The sequence below is a fragment of the Ictidomys tridecemlineatus genome, chromosome 2 (genome assembly GCF_052094955.1).
Source record: "Ictidomys tridecemlineatus isolate mIctTri1 chromosome 2, mIctTri1.hap1, whole genome shotgun sequence".
In the NCBI taxonomy this organism is placed as follows: domain Eukaryota; kingdom Metazoa; phylum Chordata; class Mammalia; order Rodentia; family Sciuridae; genus Ictidomys; species Ictidomys tridecemlineatus.
Window position 1 is genome coordinate 3,173,950 of NC_135478.1, and position 22,886 is coordinate 3,196,835.

At 68.5% G+C, this 22,886-nt stretch overlaps 1 protein-coding gene and 1 long non-coding RNA gene across 15 annotated transcripts in view; one reads left to right on the forward strand and one right to left on the reverse strand.

Moving 5' to 3' along the window:
* Nucleotides 1–13,978, reverse strand: part of Ptprs (protein tyrosine phosphatase receptor type S) — a 55,805-nt gene extending 41,827 nt beyond the window's left edge. For 10 of the 14 annotated variants that reach the window (XM_078034126.1, XM_078034120.1, XM_078034112.1 and 7 more), the window contains exons 1-5: nucleotides 13,827–13,978; nucleotides 10,086–10,263; nucleotides 5,257–5,402; nucleotides 4,654–4,795; nucleotides 892–1,080 (exon numbers count right to left, since the gene is read on the reverse strand). In XM_078034126.1, coding sequence (XP_077890252.1) covers nucleotides 892–1,080; nucleotides 4,654–4,795; nucleotides 5,257–5,402; nucleotides 10,086–10,173 — 565 coding nt within the window. In that variant the 5' untranslated portion in view covers nucleotides 10,174–10,263; nucleotides 13,827–13,978. The remainder of the gene's footprint in view (nucleotides 1–891; nucleotides 1,081–4,653; nucleotides 4,796–5,256; nucleotides 5,403–10,085; nucleotides 10,264–13,826) is intronic. The other 4 variants (XM_078034152.1, XM_078034147.1, XM_078034151.1 and 1 more) reach the window with 1 other exon arrangement.
* A 28-nt stretch (nucleotides 13,979–14,006) lies between these two features.
* LOC144371672 (uncharacterized) lies at nucleotides 14,007–22,815 on the forward strand. The gene is made up of 3 exons (XR_013431638.1): nucleotides 14,007–19,090; nucleotides 21,510–21,682; nucleotides 22,225–22,815. It is a non-coding gene; the product is annotated as an uncharacterized LOC144371672 (long non-coding RNA).
* The last annotated feature ends 71 nt before the right edge of the window (nucleotides 22,816–22,886 follow it).

Consider the following 22,886-nt stretch of genomic DNA (forward strand, 5'->3'; position numbering starts at 1 on the left):
GCTGGGCTGGGCTGCAGGGCGGGCACGGGCACAGGGACCCGCAGGAGCCCCGGGCTCTCCGCCTCTGGAACACCAGCCCCGGGCCGGACACACGTGCACTGTGGCCGTCACACGCGTGTCCCCAAGCGAGGGCAGCAGGAGGTACGGTGAAGGTGGTGCCCAGGCCACCGTCGGGCGCCATGAGAGAGGCTGGTGGGAAAGACCCGCTGGGGAAGGCGGAGGGACCTCGTGTGCCACGCGGGGAGGAGGTCGGGCCAGCACCAGGGGCTGGACACAGACAGGACACAGAGCAGGGACAACGGACAGGACACACACAGCCCAACCGGCCGACGGGTGCGGGGGGAGGCTTGGGTGGCGCCTCCGCCCAGCTGGCCGGCAGTGCTCAGCCCGGGTACGCCCTGCTCGGCTGTGCCCACAGGCCCTGCCGCCTCGGTGCTGGGGGCACCCTGAGTCCTCGTGCTCCCGATGCCCTCTGGGTCTGGCCCCAACCCCCTGGAGACACCCACTGCCTCGGACCCCGAAACACCGTCCCCTGTCCCCAACTGCCCCCAACTGCCAGGGCCCTGGGCAGCTGTCCTGGGTCCTCGGCCTCCGAAGACTCTCCGCGCCACCTGCCACCTGCCCTCCCATCATGCACCCAGGCAGATGGCCTCCCGGGCCCGCTGCCACCTCTGCCCGCCTGTGCCCAGGGCTTCCCGGGTGTCCACTCCTCTGGGTCCACTGTCCACGTGCTCTGCGCCTCCTCACGGTCAGCACTGAGCCTGGAGACACTCCCTGCCCTCTAGAGCCGCCCCCTCGCCCACGGGGGCAACCCTCCTGCTGGCCACCCCTGCACGGACGGCCTGGAGATGCCCGTCCCGCGGCCCCGCGCCCCGCGGGCACCGTGCTCACCAGATCGCAGCTGCTTGATGCGCCCGTTGCTGGCGCTGGGGTCCACAGGCAGGAAGTCCTTGAACCAGGTGATCTCGGGGTCGGGGTTGCCGCTGGCGGCACAGAGCATGGTGGCCGTGCGTGTCCGCTCCACGACCTTCAGCTGCGGGCCCATGTCGATGTTGGGGAAGCCGGGGGGCAGCTGGTCCTCTGAGGGGGGAGGCGGAGGGTGGAGAGGAGGCGCCGGCAGCCGGCAGAGCCGCCGCCGCCTCTGAACCAGGCACCCGCCCGCGTGGGAGGACCACGGGCTGGGCCAACTGCCCTCCACAGGGTGACACAGCTCTGGGGCCACGCGGCAGGCCTGGACGCCTGTGGTGTCCAGCAGGAAGGGTGTCCCGGCCCCAGGCAGGTGAGGTCCAGGGAGGCTGCGCCACGCTGACCAGCGCACGGCCACCCGGCGGCAAACCTGGGGTCAGGCAGCCGCCCTGCGCTGCCCCCCAGCCTCCCTCCCTGCAGCCCAGCCCGTGGCGCCACACACCCTTGGCCACGGCGCCCAGGCCCGTCCCCCACACCGAGCCAGCTCCCTGGTCCGGACCTCCTGGGCTCTGACATCTTCTCAGAGGGTCACCCCCTGCCTGTCACGTGTCAGGACAGCCGTGTCAGCTGGGTCCCTCGCACCCTGCCCAGGGCCCCGCTGGCCGGCCAGGGTCTGGTGCCCCTGGACAGTAATGTGGGGGGAATGGAATGGGGGCACGAACTTGCTGGGAAGGGTCCCCGCAGCGGCCATGGCGGGGGCGTGGTGAGAGCCCGGGGGGGGGCGCTGACGGGAGGGTGGCCTCATCCAGGGTCTGCAGCCCACAGCGATGGCCCAGTGGCCCAGCTCCACTGGCGGGACGCTGGGCTGCAGCCAGGCGGGCCCTGCTCCACGGTGCCCTCGCTCTCTAGCCGGCCCCCTGGCTCCTCTGCTGTGGCCGATGGCCTCTAGCCCCACGTGGAAGCCCTGGACCCCAGGACCTCAGGAGGGCTGGGCGGACGCCGGCCTTTAAAGATGGATCAGGGCACGATGGCATCTTCAGCAGGGGCCCTACCAGCAGGGGACACGGGACAGGGCCTGTAGAAGGCGGCTGCGAGGACTCAGGAGGTGGCGGAGGGTGCAAGGAGAGGCCGGAGCAGCCGGGCCGCCTGGGCCTGCACCATGGGCCTCTCTAAGGTCGTGGCTTCAGGAGGCTGGGCAGACCCACACAAAGGACAAGAGCTAAAGTGACCATCACGGTGCTGACGGAACTGAGCCACAGCCAGAGGGGGTGCTGGTGGGGACAGCATGGCGCCTGCCACCCCGGAGCCCTGGGCGCAGTGGGGCAGCCCCGGCCTCATCTCCGAGTCCACCCGCAGCTCCCGAGGCGAGGAAGCCCCTGAGGCAGGGGCCACAGTGGCTTCCATCAGGGACACATGCCACCCGCGGACGGACACCCCAGCAAGCAGGAGCCGTGGCCGAGCCCAGGAGGCACTGACAGTGGCCGCGTCCAAGAGAAAGACATGGACCAGGGGGCGGCAGAGTCTCAGGGCCACCACCCTGCCGCCCTTCCCGCCATCGGCAGCAGGCCTCCCGCTGGGACAACAGAGAGAGGGGTCTGGCCACCACTTCCTCTCTGTGAAGCCCCCTCCTGCAGGGCCCAGAACGGACACCCACGTACTTGCTTAAACATGTCCAGAAGGGGCACAGGGCACAGTGAAGGGGGTGGCTGGGGACAGAGGTAGGACAGAAGCTCCTGTCCCGCGTCCAGCTGCTATGGGCAGAGGACGCCGTGCCCTCCTCGAAGGCCACGCCTGTGTTGGGGGGGTGGGGAAGCTGGGGCCACAGCAGGATGGGGGAGGGCGAGGCGCCGGAGCTGCACCCACGGGGCCTGAGGGGTTGGGGTCTGTCCCCTGGGGTCTGGGCCCCACCCATCCATCCTGGTGGGGGGGGTGGGGGGTGGGGCGGCCTCACGGGCAGCTCTGATTGGTTGCTGATGACATCACGGAGGCTCAGGCTAAGCAGCAGCCTCTCCTGTTCCCTGTGGGCACCGCTGCCTGCCCGCGGGCTCCCGGGGTGTCCCGCTTGGGGCCAGCCACGGGCGCTGCTCCAGCCCTGTGAGCGCCCCCATCCGCGTGCGCACAGCCCTGCTGGGTCCCGAGAGCTGTGGGCAGCAGCCCGCGGTGCAGGGGAGGCCCCAGCTCCTAATTAAACAGACCCGCTGGCCCGCACCAGGCGGCTCCTGGGAGTTTAATCAACGGCGCAGGCCGCTGGAGGAAGGGGCACAGGGATGGCCCTGGCCACCCGGAGGGGCTGTGGCTCAGCTGGGGGCAGGCCTGAACGGAGGCCACAGGGCAGCCCAGGGCCGAGCTGTCCAGACCCCAGGCCGGGGCTAGGGGAGCCCCCAGCGGTGGGCGGGTCGGGCAGGGGCTGGCGGTGTGCCGGGAAAGGTCAGCCGAAAGCGCCCTGGGAGGCCCCCTCGCTGCAGACCAAGCTGGGCCTCCTCAGGAGACGAGCAGGAACCTCCAGGGGGGACAGCAGGGCACAGAGCCGAGGGCCCCCGGGCAGTCCTCCGTGACCGCAGCCTGTCTGCCAGCCCAGGGGCTCCGGGGCCCAGGGATGCCACCTTGCCCGCTGCCCTAGCAGACCACACAACAGTCCCTCCAGGGAGCCACCCTCAGCTGACAGCTGCCTGTGGCTCACGCCCGTGGCTGGGACATCCCATGGCTCCAACCCACGGCTGAACCCCTCGCCTGAGGGCTGCAGACGGGCTGGTGGCAATCGTGCTGTTAAAGCTGGTGATGAAAACGCTAACTGTCCACGGTGGCACTGTGCCTCCTGCAACACCCTCTCATCTGGGTCATGGAACAACCGCTTGTGCTAGACACACATTACCCTACTGGACAGAGACCAAAACTGCAGCTCAGAGAGGCTCATTAACTCCATCAAGGTCACACAGCTGCAGAGTGATTGTCTCTAGAGACCTAGAGGCCGGAGGCTGGCCCAGGGCTGAAACCCAGCGTGGCACAGAGGGTTGCAGCTGCCTGGGGTGTGGGACAGCTGCCTGAGTGATGAGAAAACAATTTCTTGGTGGACTCCAACCCATTTGAGCCAAACCAGGAGGTGGCTCACGGGCCGGTGTGCATGCCAAGCGACAGGGGCTGGCCACGCATCTACTCAGCCTTCATTCTTTGGGGGAACCTCCATGACTAAACCATCTCTGGGAGCTGATCACCTGTGGCTCTGGGGACTGTCAAGCCAATCAGATAGTTTGTTCCTCCTAAGCTGCAGCGATTAGCTGGGAGGGCGGGTGGTGACCCAGGTTAACCGGGGTGAGGAGTCTCGCCAAGGATCAAGTCAGTTCAGAAGGAAACAGAGCCAGGAGGCAGAGAGGCTGAGCCCTGAGAACCCTGAATGAACCCCTGGATCCAGCTGAACCTGAAGCCAGACAGAATCCGCCACAGACTTTTTTTTTACACAAACGTATTAAATCTCATTTGTGCTTGAACTGGTTTGAATTGGAGCTGCCTCTTGTCATCAGAAGAGCACAGTGAAGTGACGACAGTCGCTCAGTGCTCCTTTCCCAAGAAGGCTGAACAGACCCCAACCATAGGCCCTGGGCCCCACAGTATTATGGGATGGGGAAGGAAAAATCAAAGTCCTCCACAGAGAATCCAAAGCAGGCAGGTTGGCGTCACTTCCAGGGACTCCTAGTGTCCCTCCCCAAGCCCAGAGCCCAGCTGCTGGCCACCTGCCCCGGGAGCCCATACCTCGGAGGACGGTGAGCTTGGCGTGCACAGTGATCTCCCCCACCGGGTTCTGGGCCACACACTCATACACGTTCTCGTCTCGGGGCGTCCGCAGCGGCTGGATTCTCAGCACGGCCCCCGAACTTTCGTCAAACTCGATGGTCTGTGTGGGCAGCGGAGAGGACAGGGTGAGCCCAGGCCAGGGTGGGCAGGGCCCGTCCAGCTGGGCGGGGGGAAAGGGGGTCACCCCATGGTCCCAGGCTGTGTGCACATGTGCGGGCATCCAGGTGGGCATGCGGTGGGCAGACCCAGGCCTGGACACCCGGGAGAAGGGACCGGCCTGCACTGCGTGTGGCAGGTGTGAGCATGGGAAGGCATGCTGGTGCACTCGCGTCTAACTGCAGGCTGCGCTCAGACTCCTGGCACGAGCCAGGGCTCAGAGAGAGCAGGACCTTGCTCAGGGCACACAGCTCGGGTGGCAGACCACCGGAGCCTGGCAGGGGCCCAGGTGGGAGGGGCCACCTCGGAGAGGCCGCCCAGCCAGGTCACCCCACCTGGGTCCCGCCTGTGACTCCCTCCGTGGCCAAGCTGCGGGGCCCTGAGAGAGGGTGCGCCCCGACTCACCTCAAAGCGCTGAGAGTTGACTTTCTTGCCCTTCTTGTTCCAGGTCACCCGTGGCCTGGGGTCGCCGGTGGCCTGACACACGAAGGAGGCCACACCCCCCGACACGCCAATTTGGTCCTTGGGTTCTTTGATGAACCTGGGTGGCTCTAGGTTCGGCAAGGAGAGGGCGGGCTGCGTGGGTCTGGCACTAGGCGCGCGCCCCGGCCACGCCCCAGGAACACACACCCCGGCCACGCCCCACCCCGCCCAGGAGCACACGCCCCACCCCGGGAACACACGCCCGGGCCACGCCCCACCCCGCCCAGGAGCACACGCCCCGGCCACGCCCCACCCCGCCCAGGAACACACGCCCCGGCCACACCCCAGCCCAGGAACACACGCCCCGGCCACACCCCAGCCCAGGAACACACGCCCCGGCCACACCCCAGCCCAGGAACACACGCCCCAGCCCAGGAGCACACGCCCCGGCCACACCCCAGCCCAGGAACACACGCCCCAGCCCAGGAGCACACGCCCCGGCCACGCCCCACCCCGGGAACACACGCCCGGGCCACGCCCCACCCCGCCCAGGAACACACGCCCCGGCCACGCCCCAGCCCAGGAACACACGCCCCGGCCACACCCCAGCCCAGGAACACACGCCCCAGCCCAGGAGCACACGCCCCGGCCACACCCCAGCCCAGGAACACACGCCCCAGCCCAGGAGCACACGCCCCGGCCACGCCCCAGCCCAGGAACACACGCCCCGGCCACGCCCCACCCCGCCCAGGAGCACACGCCCTGGCCACGCCCCACCCCGCCCAGGAGCACACGCCCTGGCCACGCCCCACCCCGCCCAGGAGCAATGCCCCGGCCACGCCCCAGCCCAGGAACACACGCCCTAGCACCTTCCCACCCACCACAGCTCCTGAGGGCACCAGGAGGCCCCGGGTGGGCAGCTGAACCCCGAGGGGCCTTGACAAGACCCAGAAGGGGGTCCCGTGCTGATCTGGAGCGGGGCCGCGGGAGACAGAGGCAGCAGGCAGGGACCCGGGCCGCAGCCAGCACTGGAGCCTGGAGCCCAGGGAGGCTCAGAGCCGGAGGAGGGCGGCGAGGCCCAGGCCTCCCCAACCCCAGCCTGCACAGAGGCCAGGCACAGCCCTGGTCGGCCACGCCGCCTCGGCTGTAGGCCCCATCCGCACCCCAGGACCCCCAGGTTAGCTCCCCAGCAACTCCAGCTGGAGAGCCAGAGCCATCCAAGCCCCCGCCTGGACCACGGCCATCTGGACTGTGCCCGGCCAGATCTGCGGAGGCCCCCCACCCCCCACCAGGTGCAACGCTCTTTCTCTGAAGTGACTGGTTTTGTCCTGACCTCTCAGTCACTCCATGCCCAGCTACAGCGACCGAGTCTCCCCCTGCTCAGGAGAAGTCCCTCAGGAGCCACGCTGCTGTCCAACCAAAGGGGACTGAGGAGGGGTCGGGCTTCCAGGGCCCAGCAGGGCAGGGTGAGATCCGCTAGCAAACAAGAGACAGAGAAGGGCAAGGAGGGGTGGCCAGCGGGTGTGTGTGTGTGCACACGTGTACACAGGGTCAGCCGCTGGACGGGGTGGGGGACATATCTTGGTGCCTTTCCAGGATTCAGCACTAATTAAAGATGAACTGTCTTTAAAACGAACTGATTTAAGAAAAAAGGAGGGGCTGGGATGTGGCTCAAGCGGTAGCGCGCTCGCCTGGCATGCGTGCGTCCCAGGTTCGATCCTCAGCACCACACACCAACAAAGATGTTGTGCCCCGTCGATAAATAAATAAATAAACAAGGAAAGGTCTTCAGTAAGTCAAGTCCGGGTGGAGGACACAGGCTGGACCCCCACGCTGCAGCGGCACCAGGGCTGAGCTCACCCGACTGGGTGGAGTGAGTCCAGGGGCCACACAAGTCCTTCCAGAAAGTTCTGGGAAGTTTCAGAAATACAGAGAAGCTCAAGAAGGTTGCAGGTTCCAACTCTGGGTCTCCACAGGCCCAACTCCTGCCATCTATGGCTTCAGCAGGGCCAGTCTCACCTCCTTCACCCAACACCGTGCTCCTGTTGGTATGACCTCTGTGTCTACGCTAGCCATGTCTCTGGAAAAGCAGTAGACTCCAGTGTACAGGCACCTGCAGCCTCATTTCCTGTGTGTCCTTCTGGCCCAGTGATTGTGGATCCCACTGGACAGACCTGAGGGTGCTAGGGACTTGCAGAGGTCAGAGCTCAGATGGGAAACACTGGGACTTGACCCTGGGTCTCCGTCCCTGAGCCCACATCTCGGGTTCCTGTCGGGTCCCGGCCTCGAGCCTGATCAGGACAGATGTTCTGCTCCATGTCCCTCCCTGGATGCCTGCCTGGGCCCTTCCTTCTTCCCTCAGGATGGTGACCCGGAGTCACGTGTCCTTACTCAAGAGCACAGGGAGAGTCGCCACAGTGGGTGAGGCTGGAAGAGGGGCCGTTAGTGTGCCCAGCGGCCGGTGTGGCCAGAGCCAGGACACGCCCTGCACCCTCCAACAGAGCCTGGGGGGACACGGCCCTTGTCTGGGCTGCCCTTCCCTGGCCCTCGGCCTCATCTGGCAGCCCCTCCCGCGGCCTGCAGCGGCCAGCACTGCCCTGGGGAGCTGCCGGGTTGCTGTGGGCTGGGAGGGACTTCTCTGCCCGTGACCCTGGCCCTGCTGCCCTCATCTAGGCAGTGGGCCCTGCGGCCTCAGGCCCCCTGCTGAGCAGATGCCCTTCCCAGTCCACCTCTGGGCTCCAGGCACCAGGCCAGCCCTGGAGAGCTGGCCCCGCCCACCGCGGCCGGCTGAAGAGGTTCCCCTGGATTCTTGGAATCTCTCCTGGGCCCACCCACCTCCTGTGGGCACAGGGGCCAGGCCTGGGGAGCCTGGGGGAGAGGGCCCGCCCTGGGTCACAGCTCGCCACCGGCTCCTGAGCCGCAGGAAGGGGCTTGCTGGGTGAAAGGGGCTTCGCCGCTTCGCCGCGGGGGCATCCCTGTCTCCTGGACAAAGAGGCCGAAGTCCACAGGAGGGTTCCAGTAAGTGCAGGGCCTGGGGAGGAAACCAGGCCTCTCTGGAGGCTGGGCAGGGTCCCCTCGGTGGCCTGGCTTGGCCTGATTTCTGTTTTTCCATTTCGGATTCTGCAGAAAATACTCTGGCGTGAGAGCGGGTGACCCACTCTGCCTCCCCCAGGACTGGCCCGCGGCATCCTGGGAAGGCCCAGGCCAGGGGCCGTTCCCACTGAAGAGACCCCTCCCTTGGCCCCTGGGAACACAGCAGCTGCGCAGCCCTGCCCCACAGGCCCCCAGGGACCCCCCAGCCACTTCCTGATGCTGCCAGGCGGGTCGGCCACGGTCCCTGCTGGGCCCCTACTGAGCAGCCCACTCCTGGTCCAGGGCTCTGGGCTGGGCTGGAGTTCAGGACGGCAGCAGCCCCGAGGGCCGTCCAAGATGCGACAGGTGCTGGTGACCTGGGGCGCACCTCCCTCCCTCACCTGGACAGGGGCCGCCCCAGCCAGTCCTCCCTGCAGCGGCCAGAGGAGCCTGAGAGCACTAGTGCCACGCCCCTCGCCCCCACGGCCCCCACGGCCCCGCCCCCAGGGTCAAGGCCAAGTCCTTCCCGGGCCCACAGGGCCGGCCCCCAGCCCTCTGCCCTGCTGCAGCCACTCGGCTCCTCCCGCCCGAGGCCAGGCCTGCCCCTGCCCAGGGCCTCGTCAGGCCGTGCCCTCTGCCTGGGCTCCGCTCCTCCAGGTGCCCAGAGGCACACCCCTCGGCTCCTCGGCCCCACCTCCTCCCTGGGGTCTTCCCCAGCCACCCCTCGGCCTCACCCAGCCTCGTCACCAGGCTTCCGCCAGGAGGGGTACCAGGTTCACCTGGGCCCTCGCCTCGAACACACGCTCAAGACCCGGCGGGGACACCAGCGCCAGCTGCCTGCAGCACTCGCACGCCAGGGGTCCAGCAACGCAGCCCGACTCCCCGCCGACCCGGGGAGCGCCCAGCTCCTGGTGACCAGGCCACTGTGGCCGACAGTCCTCAGGGACTACGTTCTGGCCGCCGCGGCCTGGCCATGACCAGACCTCGCGGGGCCTCGGTCTCCCCATCGGTGCAGGGATGGAGGCTGAGCTGAGCGGGTCCCCAGTGTCACCCAGAACACTGGGCTTCAGCCGGGTGGGCCAGCACGGCGGGCCTACTGTGCGCTTGGAGGTAGGCAGGGCTCACCATGCGGCACCGGGTGATGCAGGGAACCCTCCTGATGGAGCCTAAGTGGGAGGTGAGGGGCTGAGTCACTGGCCAGAGGCCACCAGGCCGAGCGACAGAAGAGCTCGTTCAAACTCAGCCGAACCCAGAGCCTCGGCCCCTTCCCAAGGGTCCTGCCCTGGCCCCGCACGTCAGAGATCCCGCCCCCGGGCCCCGACAGCCCGCACGGGCCTAAAGCCCACCGCGCCCCCGTAACAGCTGGACACCGGCCCTGCCGTCCCCGAGCCACACCAGCCCCTCCGCAGCCTGTCCCTGGCAGTCCCCGGTCCTGTCAGCAGGCGCTGCCCGCGTGCCCAGCTCCTGCCCACGGCCTCTCCCGGGAGCCTCCCCGCTCCTCTGGCCGCTGGGCACGGGCGGATGCCAGGGCTCCTCAGGGTGACCTCAGCTTAGTGCCACCGCCCCGGGGGCCGCTTTTCCTCCGGGGTCACAAAGGGTCTCCTGAGGCTCAGAAGACGCAGGGAACCGAATGTCCCTGTCACCTGCCAGCCGGCAGGCTGTGATCACTGTCCCGTGAGTCCAGGCAGCACAGCGCAGACCCCTCCCCGCGCCCGGCCCGCTCCAGGGCAGCCTCTTACCTTCGGCCGCGCAGCCTCCGGCCAGCAGCACCAGCAGGAGCCCTGTGGCGGCCACCACAGACGGGCCGGGACCCCAGGTGGGCGCCATGCTGGGCAGCGACCTCGGCCCTCTGCCCAGGGCAGGGACGGCCTGGTCCCTCAGAGAGCGGCCTCCAGCCGAGCGTCAGCCAGGCAGCGTCTGTGGAGACAACAGAGGGGCCGTGAGGGAGCAGCTCGGGGACCGTCACAGCACACTTGGTCGGGACGACGCCCTCATCTTGGACGCCCAACCTGCAGGGCCTCGGCTCGGCCCAGGACTCGGCCCGTCCACCCACCTCACCAGGGCCCTGCGTGAGGCCCGGGAAGCCCTCTGCGCCCCCAGGCCAAGGCCACCTGTGCCAGGCCACTGCTGCTCCTGCAGGGACCTGTCCTCGCAGGGCAGCGGGCCACTCTCCACCTGCCAGCCCCGGAGCGCGCTCTGCCACTCCCACCTGTGTCCACTCTGGCCAGGGTCAGGGAGAGGCCTGGAGAGGCTCGGGCGGCCCTCGTGGCCATGCACCCCGCACCCACCCCCAGGCCAGGCCCCGGGCGGGTCCAGGCCGTGGCACAGGAACCAGGGCCACGTAATGACCGAGCAGCCCTATGATTCGGCTCCCAAAATACCCTGCTGCGGTCACCTTGGCCGGCCCTGGGGCGGTCCCAGGGGAAGGCTGGCCCACAGTGGCCGGGTCACGGCCAGGGAGTGGAATGGAGAAGCCAGGGTGGGACAGGATGGCTGGGGCGTTCAGCACACGCACACTGCGCCACAGATGTCACTGCCATGCACGCAGTCAGGCCACAGGCACACAAGGACAGTAGACAATGAGATGGGAGACAAACACGTGCATCCAGGTGACATAGGTGACAGGTGGGGACATGACACCCAGCCCGATACACTTGCACACAGTCAGACCACAAATGCCAATGTGCACAAAGTCAGACCTCAGCCATACCAAGTCAGACGAGGTTCCCATGCAAGGTCACCCTGAGGCAGGCCACCTGCCCACTGTGCGCACAGTGAGACCAAAGACCCAATCACATCAGCTGCACAGGAACACACAGCCAGACGCTTGGCCAAAGGACTCCGCGGGCCACAGGTAGGCAGGTGACACAGGTGCGGACGCCCAGCAGCACACAGTCAGCCCACAGGCCCTCACGGCCGCAGACCACACCCTCCTCGCCTAGACCACAAGAGCAGAATTGCATCCCCCACGCACGCAGCCAGGCTGCAGAGACAGAGCACACAGTCAGACCGCAGTCACACGTGCTCCCAGCCGGCGGGACCAGGCCGGTGGACAGAAAGAGCCTGAGCACCGTGCCCATCCTGGTCCCCACCTGGTTCTTTAAGAGCAAGCAGCCGCCCAGCTGCAGCAGGAGGTGGGTCCCATCCCCCTGGGGGACAGACTCCAGGGAGCAGAGCCCCCAAGGCTCCCAGCTGGGGTGTCCCACATGTGGAACTAGGCGAGCCCTGGGCCACCACTGGGGTCTCCTGTGCTGTGCGTGAGGAGCAACGGGCACCCGTCCCACCCAGGCGCCGGGTCACGCGATGGTGGAGCGGCTTTGTGCGCCCACGCGGTCCAGGGAGCATGAAAGGGCGATTATGAGCCAGAGCTGGTGCACAAGCGCTGCTGTGTCACCCGCAGCCGGTCTCCTCGGGCCTGAGGACACACTGGGTGCCCCTCCCAGCGCTGACTGTAGCCACAGGGTCTCCGCATCCTTCGGAGCCCGGGACTCAGTGGGGACCCTGGGGACTCCCCCCACCTGGAAGCCAGAAGGGACCAGGGCAGGAGAGGCCGAGGGCGCCCAGGAGGGACCCCAGGGCAGCGCAGCACCCGCCCCTCGGCTGCCAGCTCCTGGACCTCGGAGCCTCCAGGGCCTTTAGCCTCCCTGGGTGTCTGGGCCACTCAAGGGGCAGCAGAACAGGGCCTGGTCACCGTGGCCAGCGAGACCCCACCCCGGAGCCTGGCAGCACTGGTGGACACGGCTGCTGGCCTGGCCCCGCCCCCCGGGCCAATGTGCCCCCCAGACTCAGGGCAGGGCCCACGCTCCTCGGTACCAAGGTGACCGTCAGTCTGTACGTATGAGGACATGAAGGCTCAGGGTGCTGTCCCCAAGGGTGCCTATGGCCAGGAGTGGGCAGGAGGAGAGATACGTCCGTGCCGGAGGGGCCGCCTGCTGGACAGACGAGGACACTGAGGCAGAGGGTGGCTGGTCACCAGGGGACACGGTGGAGGGGAGGCCTGCAGAGTCCCACCTGCCCACCTCAGCCGCCCACGCGGGCTCCAGGGAGAACTCGGACGCCGAGGTCTGGGTGCACGCGCCAGCCCCCAGCCCTCTCCGGCCTCGGGGCCTTTCAGGAAGGGACGGCAGCCTGGGAGCCACTTCTTCCCACAGGTTGCTGCTTGTCCAGCCACAGCCTGGGCCTCTGTGTCGGATCCCGTGTTGACCCGCCCCGCTGGCACCCCGCTCCTCACCCTTCCCGCTCAGCCCCAGGAGCCCAGGACTCCCTTCCCCACTTCCAAAGCCCACTGTCCCCTGGCAGCCCCGGTGCTGCCCACCTGCCTCTGCCCAGCCACCACCTGTGCCTGCCTGAGGTGCCGCTACTTGCGGGTCCCTGTGCCCCAGAGGGTTCCCTGGGTGCACTGCTCGCCCCCACCAACCCTCAGCCTCGCGCTGTCTGTCCTCAGTCCCACTGAGTGGACACACCCCTCAGGCAGCCCTCCTGGTGCCAGGACCCTGGCACCCTGTGTGTCTGCTCCATGCAGGGCTGTCCTCCCCCAGCGGGAGCCTTCTCTCCTGATCAAGAACCTGATAAAGCCTCTGCACACACTAGACGCTTACTGCATGCCAGACCCAAGCACGGGTCACCCGTCACTCCTCCATTTACAAGGGGAAACTGAGGTCCCAAGGAGGCCCGGCAGGCAGGGGAGGCCGAGGAGCTGCAGGGTGCGACTTCCTCACCCTGGTGCAGCCAGAGCCCAAAGCGCAGGTAGGTGAGTGGCCGGCACCGGGAGGCTGGGGGTGGGCAGAAGGTCCCGGACTCGGGGAGCCAGGTTTCTGGGAAGGATTTCCTGAGGCGGTGAAGGGGCGCAGGGACAGGAGGGAGCAGAGGCAGGAGAGGGCAGAGGTAGGAGGGGGCAGGGGCAGCAGCGGGAAGGCACGGGGCAGAGGCCCAGGCGCTTCGTGGAAAGGTGGGGGCGGCCCTAAGGGGCCAGCAAACAAGACCCGGCGCGGGCCCAGCCAGGGTGTTCGGGTTTTGGTTGCAATCCTGGCGGAGCAGGGTCAGTCCCAGGGCGAGGGGACAAACGCAGGGAGGAAAACTTTCTGTGGTTTGGGGGCGGCTGAGCGGGGCTCCCCCTGCGCTTCCTCCGCGGTCCTGTCGCCTCCCTCCCGGTGAGGGATGCCAGTCCCCAAGAATGCGCCCCACGACTGGCCGCTGGCGCCTGGCTTTCCCTGGAGATGGGGGAGGCGGCCGGGCAGGGGGCCAGCGTGGGAGGGGCGCGGAGCCCAAGCTCTGGACTTTTCCAAAGTGCGAGCGACGGGGCCGGCACGGGGTGGGGGGGGGCAGCGGCGGCCCAGCGGTCCCCGGAGGGCGGCCAACCAGGCCCGCGCGCTGGGCGGAGAGACGCGGGGGTCGCCTTTGCTGCGCAGCCTGGGGAAGGCGAGGAGGGGGACAAAGCCTGGCGCGGGCCACGTCGCCGCAGGGGCCCCGGGCGCACTCACCCCACTCCGGGATCCGGCCGAGCCCCGTGCCACCTCCCCGGGTCCTGCGCAGCGGGTCCGCGTCCCGCCCGCCCAGCGCGGCGGCCAGCACTCGGGAGAGGCCGCGGCCCGCGAGCTCGGCCTGGGGGCGGGGCTGGGGCGGGGAGGGGGCGCGGAGGGGCGGGGCGCCGGCCGGAAGTGGGGCGGGGGAGCGAGCCCGTCCACGGGCGCAGGACGCCGGGGTCCGCGCAGGCCCGAGCCCCCGCCCCTGGGCCCAGCGGCCCCTCCCCATGCGGCGTGGCCATGGCGACGGACCCGGCGCTGGGTGCCCGACCCAGGAAGGGGCAGCGGAGCCCTCCCAGCCTAGTGGCCGGCGGGGGGCGTCCCCCCTTCCCAGCCCCAGGCCGGGGGAGGGGCGCGGGCCCGAGAGGCTCCTTTCCCTTCAAGCCGGGGACCAGGAGCGAAGGAGCGACCGCGTGGCAGAGGCCCCCCAGCGAGGCCACCGTCCGGGGAGGGGGCGGAGAGCGGCCGATTGGAAACAGATGCGCGGCCGTGCCCGGCAGCACCGCGGGCAGAGGGGGGGCGCCCGGCGGCAGCCAATCCCGGCGCGCGCAGCCCGGGGCCCGGGTTTGAAAACTCCACTCCGGCGGCCGGCGGGAGAGCGGCCGAGGGGCAGACCAGGGCCACCGGAGCCAGCTGACCTCCTAGCTAATCCCGAGCCCGGGGCCTGCCCGGGCCACCCGCACGCGCTCTGGGAGGCTTCCTCCCCAACGCCCCAGTTTGAGGGATTGAGGTGGGGACACAGGCACGACCTTTAGGGCTCTAAGGAGGACAGGGACAGAACCTAAGGAGCGCAGGGCACCCAGAGCGCAGGGCACGGCAGGGGAAGCCGAAACCTGTTCACTGATGTGGACGCAGCAGTGCTGGACACAGCCCCTCGCGAGCCCTGCCCGCTCAGTGGGGTGAAGGAGTGACCCCAGACAGCTCATCCGCCACTCGGCCACACCCCACCTCCCCCGGCTCCCAAGCCTCCCCTGCCAGGCCCCACCAGCCTCCTGTTCAACCGCAGAACCCCCAGAACCCCGCTCTAGGCGGGCACCGCGAAGGAGGTCCCCTCCCGCCCCTGCCACAGGAGTGGAAGCAGTGCCACTGCCCGGGCACCCTGAGGCTCTTGTCCCCCACACAGCCCTACTCCAGCCAGGCACACAGTAGGTGCCTCATGGAGGCAGGCAGTGGGAAGCCCAGCAGTGCCATCACTGTGTGACCACCCTGCCAGGGGCCTGGGAGGTGCTGTCAGCAGGGCCGCGGAACTGAGCAGCACCGACCACCCCTGGCTTGGCGGGGCACACAGTAGGCCCCCAGGAAATCCCAGCAGGTACCCCACGGGTGACCAGGCCTCAGGCCCGGGGCGCAACATCAGCCAGACGTCTGTCATCAGGACCCCAGGCAGCTGTGACCTGGGCAGATGTGCCCAGCCGGCCTCTGTGGGCCTTGGGCCCGTTCTCCATGGGGACGGCCGCCTGTCCTCACCTGACAGTGACCACAGCGGGCTGGAGACGCGGCCACTCCAGTGGACTGGGGAGAGCTGGGCAGGTGGCCGCCACCTCTGCAGGGAGACCCCGTCCACAGAGCCCTGAGTGTCCCCACCACAGCTGAGTGTCCCTGAGGACCTGCTCCCCATCCAGGCTGAGTCCTCAGGGGGCAGGCGGGATGGGCAGGGCACCCAGGAGGCCCTGGAGCTGGAGCCGAGGGAGGCCGGGAGGCCGTGGGCCGTGGGCGGACCTGGCTCTGGCCCATGGAGTGGGAGCATGGAGGGCTGTGGGAGGGGACGAGGCCTGGCCCAGGCACTCACAGGGGGCCTCTGCTGCGGCTGGAGGGCAGCGGTGGGGCAGGGACGGGGGCCGGGACCCTAGGGTCTCTGCGGACCTCGAAGGTCAGCACTGCCCGCTGCGGGAACCCACCAGGTGTCCTTGAGAGTGACCGCAGGAGCCTGGACCCCTCAGGGCTCGTCCCCCTGTGCACAGGAGGCAGCTGCCCTTGGAGATTCGGGGCCGGATGGCGTCAGCCGCTGCAGCTGGGACTTGGGGTGATTTCTTTCAAAATAACTTTTCTTCTAATTGTGAAAGGCGCGTGCGGCAGCTCAGGAGACGCGCAGGGAGGAAATGAGATGAGCAGTCACCCTCCGCGGAGAGCCGCGGGCCAGGGTCACGTCCCCACAAATGCACTGCACACCCACTGAGCCCCACCAGTGCCAGGCAGTACCGAGAAGCCAGTCAGGGGACAGGAGGTCGGGGGGTGCCGCAGGGGAGGTGGGGGGGCCTTCCTGGAAGGGGCCCCATCTGCCTTTGGATCCAACTGAAGTCGGCAAACCAGCAGCTCCTGTGGGAGCCGGCCTGGGGGTGCACACCCGTCATCCAGCTGCCCCGGAGGCTGAGGCAGGAGGATCGAAAGTTTGAGGCCAACATGGACAACGGAGCCAGACCCTGTCTCAATATGAAAAGTGAAAAGGGCCAGGTGTGCAGCTCGAGGTAGAGCGCCTCCCGGCCTTCGAGGCCCTGCTTCACCCCCAGGGCGGAAGAATGGATTCCCAGGTGGAGAGACAGTGAGGGCAAAGGTCCTGGGGCCACTGCTTCCGTCCGATCCTCTGCGTGAGAAAATGGAATTTTTTCCTCCTTTAACTGGGAATCACCATCGTGGGCATGTTCCATCGTCCAGCCCACAGGCTGAGGCTGACCCCACCGTCTTCCACATGGAGTGGCCCCAAGGGACATGCTCCAATGTGCCTATGTCCACTGTGCCCAGCAGGCAACGCCCCAAGCAGGGCGGACCCACTGTGCTGTCCCCGGGCCCTGATGCGGGACCCACCGCCTCTCCCCTCCTCACACTTGGGAGCCCAAACCACCCCTGCCAACCCCCGGTGCTCGCCGGCCTCCTTCCCCAAGAGAACTGGTTGGACGGCCTCCCCCAGCCTCCCGCCCCAGCCTCCCGCCCGGCCCTCCCCACCCAGCATGGCATTCGTGCCCCGGGGCAGTGAGCCTGTGCCAACCAGCCAGGCGCCCGCCCACACACACCAGAGCCCTGGCGCCGCCTCTGCCTGCCGGGCACTGCCCGCCGCAGACACACCCAGCTCCTCGGCCTTCACCTGCTGGCCCCGCGGTCTGCCTACGCCCCGCCCCTTCTGGGCAAAGGCAGTGGGCTTCAGGAAGGGCTGGAGCCAGCACCCGCTCCTCCCGTGTCCACCGCCTGTCGCTGGGGCCAGAACCTGGGCACTGACCCCGACTCCCGGCCTCCCCTCAGCTGCCTGTGTGAGAGACTGACCGGCTCGGAGACCTTTCCTCCTCCGCGTCCCGTCCCAACGTCCCCCATTGCTGCCTCGGAGGCTCGGTGCTGTCCTCCCGGTGCTGGCCAGACTCCCGCCTGAGCCGCTGCAGCAGCCAGAGGGCACCTGTGAGCAGCTGAGGGGCCGTCCCCTGCCCCAGTGGCTCCGCTTCCCTCACAACCGGCCCTGCCCCCTCCCCGCCTCGGCCTCCCCCTCCCTCTCCTGCTGCAGCCTCTCCTGCGTGGGCTCCTCACTCTGCCCCAGCAGCCAGGCTTGCCTGCCCCAGGGCCTTTGCACGGCTGTGCCTCTGCCCGGACTGCTCCTCCTCCACGTTTTCATGAGTTTCCTTGGCGCCATTCGGCGCTCCTGAGCGCACCTCCTCAGAGAGGCCAGCAGAGCGCGGGGCTCAGAGGCGCCCCCCATCACGCACCCCTGGATTCCGTCCACCCTCACAGTCCCAGAATGGCTTCTGTCTAGCCCGAGCCGCCCAGCCCAGGCACCGAGCGCGCCGCGGGTCACTCGAGGCTCCTGGGGGCCTGCCTGCCTTTGGGGTGCCCAGGCTGCAGCTCTGGACGGAGACACACCTCCGCCCCCGCCAACGGGTCCGCGTCCGGCTCTGCGGGGCTCTCGCAGCCAGCGGAGTCGCTCAGCCCTGGTCCTGGGGCTGGGGCCCAGGGCCTGGCATACAGTGAGTGCTCAATAAGTGCTCTTTAAACGAATAAGTGGACAAATGGGTGGCGAAGGAGCCTTACAGAGCCGGCAGAGCTGGCCTGCAGGACAGGGCCCCGGGACCATCAGTGGCCCTCCCACCCTGCCCGCCTCCCCGGGTCACCAAGTGTCCACTTCCAAGGCAACGGACAGGAGGGCCAGCGGGAGCAGCCCACGGTGGACACCAGGCTGACCAAGCACCCAGGACAGAAGTGTACAGGAAGCTGCCCGCGCCCAGGGCCCAAGTGCTGACCGCCACGGGCAGAGGACAGAGGGCCAGCCACCTCCTTTCCAGCAGGAGCCCAGAGTCCCCTTCCTCGGCCCCTGCGCCTGCGGGGCCCAGTGAGGTCACGCCCAGTCCCTCCCCCGCAGCCCCACCCCGCCTGCCCCCACGGCGCAGATCCACTGTGACTTGCTCCACGGGGACACAGGGGACCCCAGCCAGGCCCCGCTCACGGGCTGCTCTGCCACGGCCCCAGCCCCGGGCTTTGTCACAGACGCAGCAGGGTCTGCAGCTGGGGACGAGCCAGGGCCTCCACCTCAGGCCTCCCCAGTCCTGTTTGTTTTCTGAGACAGGGCTCCCTAGGTTTCTGAGGCTGTCCTCCAACTTGCCATCCTCCTGCCTCAGCCTCCAGTCGCTGGGATGACTGGGGGATCCCCGCGCCCGGCAGAGCCTTCCCCTGGGACGGGCCGTGGCTCCTGGTCTCAGAGGTCAGCCCCCGCCGAGGCAGGAGGCCCAGGCTCCTCCAGCCTGTCCTGCGGAGCCAAGTGGCCCCGACAGGGTCCCGCCCACCTGTGCGCCCAGGGGACTGGCTGCTGGTGCCCGAGGCCGATGTTCATTCCAGGTCCCTGAAGACCAGGAAAAGAGACGGAGGTCAGAGAGGCCCTCGGCGCGGAGCCTGGCGCAGCCCCTCATCCCCACTGGACCTGCGGGGTCTGGCTGAATGGGCGTGGGCCAGGTTCTGGCCGTAGCTGAAATGCTGGCTCGGGGGACACAGTGTGACAAGGTCACAACCTTCAGAGGGAATCTGGGTGGTGGCCACAGCGTGTGCCAAGGTCCCGAGGTGGACAACCCTGAGTTCTGGAGGAAGGGGGCTCGTGTGGCTGCAGCGCGGTCCTCACGATGGCTCCTTTCTCCCTACCCCAGCACCTGCTGACCGCCAACTGTGTACCAGACCCCAGGCCGGGCCCTTGGGACCCAGGGTGACCTAGGCAGCCTCCCCCAGGCCTGTCGGGGAGGCAGACCCAGGAGCTCCAGGTGGGCAGGGGGCGGGGGACGGCCTGGCCAGTGGGGGATGGGGGACTCCACATCCAAGGCAAGGAGTCTGGGGACAGGGACAGTGGCCGGGCCACAGGAACCCGGGCACCAAGTGGGGGGTGAGGAGGGCCCAGGAGGGAGGCCGGATCAGCTCAGGACAGGCGGAGGGGGCCGCGCACAGGACGGTGACTGGACACACAGCCCCGCGGTGGCGGCTCACAGCGGTGGACGCTCGGGTCGGCCCATCCGTGGGAGTTCTGGTCCCTCTGTCCCTGGGAAGCAGCTGCCTGTCCTGGCCATGCCGAGCCGGGCAGCCGGGGCGGAGGGACAAGGGGACCCCCCACTCGATCGGCGGCGTCCCAGGTCCCTGCTCGCGGCGCGAGGCCAGCCCCGGTCTGCAGGGGAAGGCGCGGAGGCGGTGACAGTGACCCGCGGACCCCGACCCGGGGCGGGGCAGCTCCCCGTCCCTGAGGGGCCCAGAGCCACAGCGCGGGTGGAACTCAAGGGCCGAAAGGAAAAAGCCGGAAACTTCGCGGTGACACGGGTCACCTGTGGCTCGAGGCGACGGTGGAGGGTCTCACGGCGGGGCTGGTCTCTGAGAGCCGCAAGGCCTGGAGGCCATGTGGCCGCAGGGGGACCCAGGCCCCGACGGCATCCGGCGAGGAGGAGGCCGCCCTGGGGACCTGGGGCTCGCCCTTGTCCCGAGTCCTCCCCGTGGACCGGGTCCCCACGCGTCCAAGTGCCTGCTCCTGAGCCCCAGCGGCCCTCATCCTGGTTTCGTCCCCGGCTACAGGGGGCACACCCCCGCCTCAGAGGAAAGCCCCTCCCTCCGCCCGGTGGCCACTGCGACGTCCCCAGCACCTGCTCGGGGCTGGGCAAACAGTCGGAGCTCCATAAATGCACACTGGGTGGGCAGGAGGAGGTGGGGAGCCCGCACAGGCCAGGGCTGCAGGCAGCTGGGTCCCCGGGGCAGGCGGGCACTGACCACCAGCCAGGCTGCTCCCCCAGCCCCAGGACGGCCAGGCTCTGGGCACAGCTGCCAGCTGCGGGGAGCCTGGGGCCTCCTTCCTGGGCCTCCTTCCTGGGCCTCCTTCCTGGGGCCACGCTCAGTACTGGGAAGAGGGCAGGGCAGGGCAGGGCGCCAGCCCCGCGAGGACCATATATTCATCAGAATCTTAGACAAAAGCCCCGCAGCCCGGCAACGGCTTTTATGGTAATCAGCAATGAGTCACCCACAATGCCTGGGAGCGCGTGGCTCCTGGCCGGTCCTGGCTGATTCGCACGCTCATTCGCACGCTCGTGTGACTGTGCCCCTCCTCCCGCCCGCCTTTCCGCATCCGTGGGCAAGGAGCCTGGGTGTCGGGAGCACTCCGGCCACCGGCCTCGCTGGGTGCAGGACAGGCTGAGGCGGAGCGGTGCCAGGCTGCACTGAGGGGGGCCTGGTGTCACCGAGGACTGAGGCCGGCAGCTCTGGCCAGGGAAACACGGAGGGCGGGCTGCACTGGTTCTAGTGCTGCTGTGTGGCCCTGGGCAGTCTTACCCTCTCTGGGCTTCAGTCTCTTGGTCTGCAAACCAGGCCCTCCCAGTGCCAGACTCGGCCACCAAGCCCCAGCAGTGCGTCCTGGGAAAAAGCCAGGCAGGGCTCCACGGCTGGGGGCTGGTGACAGTGCTGGGACAGCTGAGCAGTCCCACGTCACGTGTCTTAAAGTGACGTGCCTTCAGGGTCCCCAGGGCGGGCCTAGCCAGGAGTCCCCCAGGCTGCTCCGCTCTGGGAAGCCCCACGCTGCCCGGTCCCACGCACAAACTCGAGCCAGGGACCCGGGACCTCTGGAGCCCGCCCTGCACTCCGCTCTGCTCCCGCCACGCAGGTCCGTTCCTCGAGGGCCCCCTGACTGCCCTGTCCCCTGCCCTCCCCGGCCTCTTTCCTAAGCCCAGGCAGACCCCGGGTAAAGACCCACCAGGGTGTCCCCAAGGGCCGGCTCCCTCCCATCTCCTTCACCACTCTGTTCCCAGTACCTCACCTGGTGCCCACATACAGCAGGTGCTCAATAGATGCCCACTGATGGCTCTCTAGACCCCAGCAGGGCCCTGGGCCCAGCAAGGGCACCGTGACTGCTTGCCAAACGCAGGAGGCTCTCCCCAGGGTGGGGCCAAGAGACCAGAGGGACCAAGGGCGTGCCCACGAGGGGTGGGGCACGGGTGGAATAGTACGCAGCCCTGGAGACAGCAGGCGGCTCCATCCAGCCTGGTACGCGCAGGGGAAACCTAGGATGGAGCAGGGGCCCGGGAAGAGGGCACCGGGCAGGAGCCGGCCTCTGCGGCCCCAGTCCCCACGCAACGGCCACAGTACCCGCTGCGGGCCAGGCTCGGGCCCAAGCCCCGAGGCAAGACGCTGTGCTGAATCCTCCCCACCTTACAGGGGACACTGGGCTCAGAGAGGCCAGGCCACTTGCCCAAGGCCACACAGGCTGGCAGTAACAAAAGGACGGATATGAACGCAGGCCTCCCGTCCCCAAATCCAGCCTGGGGTATGCTGTGTGGCTGGTATTCAGCAGGCGATCTACAAATGCTTTGTAGATGCCCAGGAGCAAAGTGAGTGGAGACGGGCCTGTGGCCAGGTGGATGGGCGGACAGGGACGGTGGGCAGTGCCCAGGGGAGGCCAGGGCTCGGCCCCCACCCACAGGAAGCTGGCTACAGGGGCCAGGCGGTGGGAGGGGACAGCTGGCCTGCAGGAGCCCACGGCGCAGGCGGCCAGGGTTGACGGGGCCACCCCCCCTGTCACCCGGGACGTGCTCATCAGGAGCTCGGGGACGTGGGACCACAGAGGCGGGGGCGGCAGTGCCTGGCCCCCGTCACGTGAGCCCTGGGACCCATGGTCCCTGCTCCAGGGAAGCCGCAGAGTGACCACGTGACCCCGGGCTCCGCCAGGCCTGCTGCCCGCTCTGCTCCTCGCGACCGTGTGGCCTCAAGCAGCCACTGCCCTCTAGAGCCTCGGGCTCCATCGCCGAGGTCAGGGCGCTGCCCTGGGCCGCAGTGGACAGCGGGGACTCTGGGTTCTAAGCCACGAGTCCTGTGCTGTGTGGCCTCCGACAAGCAGCTGCGCCTCTCTGGTCTGCTCCTCCATCTGTTAAAGGCTCCGTGTTGACTGGAATGAACCACCAGGCGGCCCAGCTACCCCTCGCCACACCCACAGGACTTAAGGACAGCACGCTGCAGGGACGCGGCCACGTCAACGTCCACACAGCCCGATCCACGAGAGCCAAACCGTGGAAGAACGCGGGCCTCAGTGACGGCAAGACACTGCGGGGTCTGCACACAGAGGACATCACTCAGCACTGAGGGGACAGGTGGCACTTGAGGTCAACGGATGGCCCTGGAGAAGAGCACGGAGGTGCTCTCTGAGGAGTGGACGCTGCCCGTAACTGGGGGGTGGTTTGCGGGAAGACGGAGGGATGGGGCAGGGAGGCGGTGGATGAGGTGGACATGGCCACCCTGGGAACAGGTGCGACCGCCACACCTGCTCCGTGAACTGCCCGGGAGACGGGAGGCCGTGCTGCCGTGTGCTCGGTGACCACCGCACCCTGCTGTCCCGGGACCTGGTTAAAGGACACATCAGGTGACTCGGGCCGGGCGGTGGCTCCGCGGGGCCGGGCACATGCCAGGCCCCGGGTCCGGCCCTCGGCCCCACGTGCGGATAAGTAAGTAAAGGCACGTGGCGACCGCGGCTCAAACCCGTGGCCTGACGCTGGTGTTGGGAACAGAGCTGTGGCCGCGGCCCCCGCCGGCTGCCCGCCC